Consider the following 2,371-nt stretch of genomic DNA (forward strand, 5'->3'; position numbering starts at 1 on the left):
AAATATCCCATGGAACACTGAGAGGGAGAGAACCAGCAAGATGCAGAAGAAACTTGTTAACCAAAAAGGCCTTTAGCTTATAGCTCTGGAATCATGGGAATAGCAGGTCCTGATGCAGATAGCATTAGATTTGCTGGAGATACAATAACAGCCTTGATGTGGCCCAGCAGGAACCTGATAGAGCTGAAGAAAGGCTCAGGGCAGGAGGCAGGGTCAGACACGTGGAGATGGGCACTAAAATCAGAAATGTGGGGTCAGAAACTCCTGTTCCAGTGCACAGTGGTGACACATGTTTCACATTACTGGCGAATTCACCTCAGCTCCCACTTCCCCTTGGGCAGGAGGCATTGTAGCCAGCTTTTCCAGGAGGCATAGCACTGTACCCTGCCAGGGGATCTGTGCAGGGCAAGGGCTGCTCGGCTCCCTAAGAGCAGAGCTTGTGTTCTACCTACAGAAAATAAGTGCCAAGATAGGCTTGGCACTGCCCTCAGGGGAGCTCACAGCCAACATGGAAAGTATTGAATTCTGATGGGAGCAGCAGCTGGCTTCCACAGGAAAGGCACTATCCCCATCCTTTGAAAATCCTTGGTGTTTCTGCTCTCCTTGGGGAGGAGGGAACAGCCTTCCAAGGTCATTTGCATGACTGAGGAAGATGTGCCGAGGCTGTGGGGCAGCAGAGCTCAGCCCATTGGGGTGGGATGCCCTGAACAACACTGTGTCCCTGCCAAAATAACTGCACTGGGCACACCCCAAGATTAAACCAAGGCCCCTCATCAGAGCCTGAGAGGATAACAGCGTCACTGCTGCTGGCTGCCAGTGGGCTGCAAGGCAGCAGCAGAAATGGAAATTGGTCTCTTTATGGCTGGCAGGCAGAACTGTGAGCTCATATCGATGCAGAGCACAGCTCAACACCAAATGATCCCCCGAGCAATGGCACCACATCAAATAAATCTGAACGTACCTGGGGATCCCACGATCCTTCTGCACACGGGGAGTAAACATAGCAGAGAGGCAGGGGCTGGAGCTGCAGGCAGGGTCCCTCACACCACTGTAGTCCTTTTCCCAGGCAGATCAGCAGGGTTCTCGTAGGCAGAGACGAGCCCCTTTGCCCAGCGAGTGCCAGGGGAGCCCTGCTGCATCACCACCAGCCGGATCGGGGGCTGGCTGTCTGCAGGGACCTCGGGAGCATATTCCTTGCTGGGATCCTTCCCTCTGCAGTCATAGAGCACGCAGGAGATCAGGAAAACCAGAAGTAGAATGACATAGCTAGATACCAGAATGATGAGATTCAAGGTAACGGGGTCAATCTCCAAATAAAAATCCATTTGGACCCATGCTAGAGAGGGCAAACCTGGAGAAAGAAGTTTCATATGCACGAATGAGCAAGTGCTAACTGATCAGAATAGATGTATTGGCTTTGTGGTAAAAATACACTAATCCTCAGGTCTCCTGTAGCAATGGATTTCCCCGAACGGGACGATTAAAGCAGCTCAGTTTAATAACTTAAGCTCCTTCTTTTAATGCCACGTTGCCTACAGTGGCAGAAGCTAAATTTGATTGCTATATTGATAGGAAAACATGCCCCTTGCCCAGGGACCACCTTTTTCCTTGGTGGGCAGGTACCAAACTGGGTTTTCTCTAAGGGCATTTTGCGGAGTCTCCCTTCCTCAGGTGGGTTTGGACTCATGGGCTGAAAAAACCTGAGCTGTGTAATTAGTAAATGAATACAGAAATAATTAGGAAGTTATTTGCAAGGTAACTTTTCTCAAAATCTCACATGCCTGATCACTGATTCTGACTAAATTCTTTCTGCCCTGGGCTAGTGCTACAGCAGTGTTTTAAAGTGAATTAAAGATGTTTATTGCCCAGGTCACTGTCAGTATTACAAGGACACGTCACACTGCTGTCACACACTGCCCAGCCAGTCCTTGCACAAATCCCTCTGTAGGATCCTGCTTCCCACAGGTTTGCTCTGTCTCATTTGAGTCTCCCACGTGTGAGAAGGTACAACAAAACTGCAGCATTTCTGCAGCCAGGGGGCTGCCAATTTCTTTCTCCTGTGTGGAACCTCGGCTGAGAAGAGGGTGAAGTCTGTGAGTGCCTGGCAGCAGCGCCAGGCTCCTGACCACAAACCCTTCAAGTGCCTTTTGCACCTTCCAGATTTATGTCTCTGAAGCTGACAAGGGAGTAGGGACATAGAGAGCTGCCACTTGTCACCCACACAGTGCTTGGAGAGAGACCACCCCGGCTGCTGGAAGCCAGAGATGTCCAGGACACCAGGGAGGCAGCACAAAGGGATGGTGCCAGGAGCACCACAGACATCAGCACATCCACCTCTCCATGCAAAACCCCAAGGTTTTGGTTACAGCAC

The 2,371-nt window shown here is 50.7% G+C and overlaps 1 protein-coding gene across 1 annotated transcript; it reads right to left on the reverse strand.

Moving 5' to 3' along the window:
• Positions 1–1,040: 1,040 nt before the first annotated feature.
• On the reverse strand, positions 1,041–1,325 carry SMIM36 (small integral membrane protein 36). The gene has a single exon (XM_058817531.1). The coding sequence runs from the start codon at positions 1,323–1,325 to the stop codon at positions 1,041–1,043; it is 285 nt and encodes a 94-aa protein (XP_058673514.1).
• Between the last annotated feature and the right edge of the window lie 1,046 nt (positions 1,326–2,371).

This window comes from Ammospiza caudacuta, chromosome 19, assembly GCF_027887145.1.
Source record: "Ammospiza caudacuta isolate bAmmCau1 chromosome 19, bAmmCau1.pri, whole genome shotgun sequence".
NCBI lineage: Eukaryota > Metazoa > Chordata > Aves > Passeriformes > Passerellidae > Ammospiza > Ammospiza caudacuta.

What these genes read in the sequence shown, in the direction of transcription:
- SMIM36 (XM_058817531.1), bottom strand. Translation starts at nt 1,325, where the DNA reads ATGGATTTTTATTTGGAGATTGACCCCGTTACCTTGAATCTCATCATT.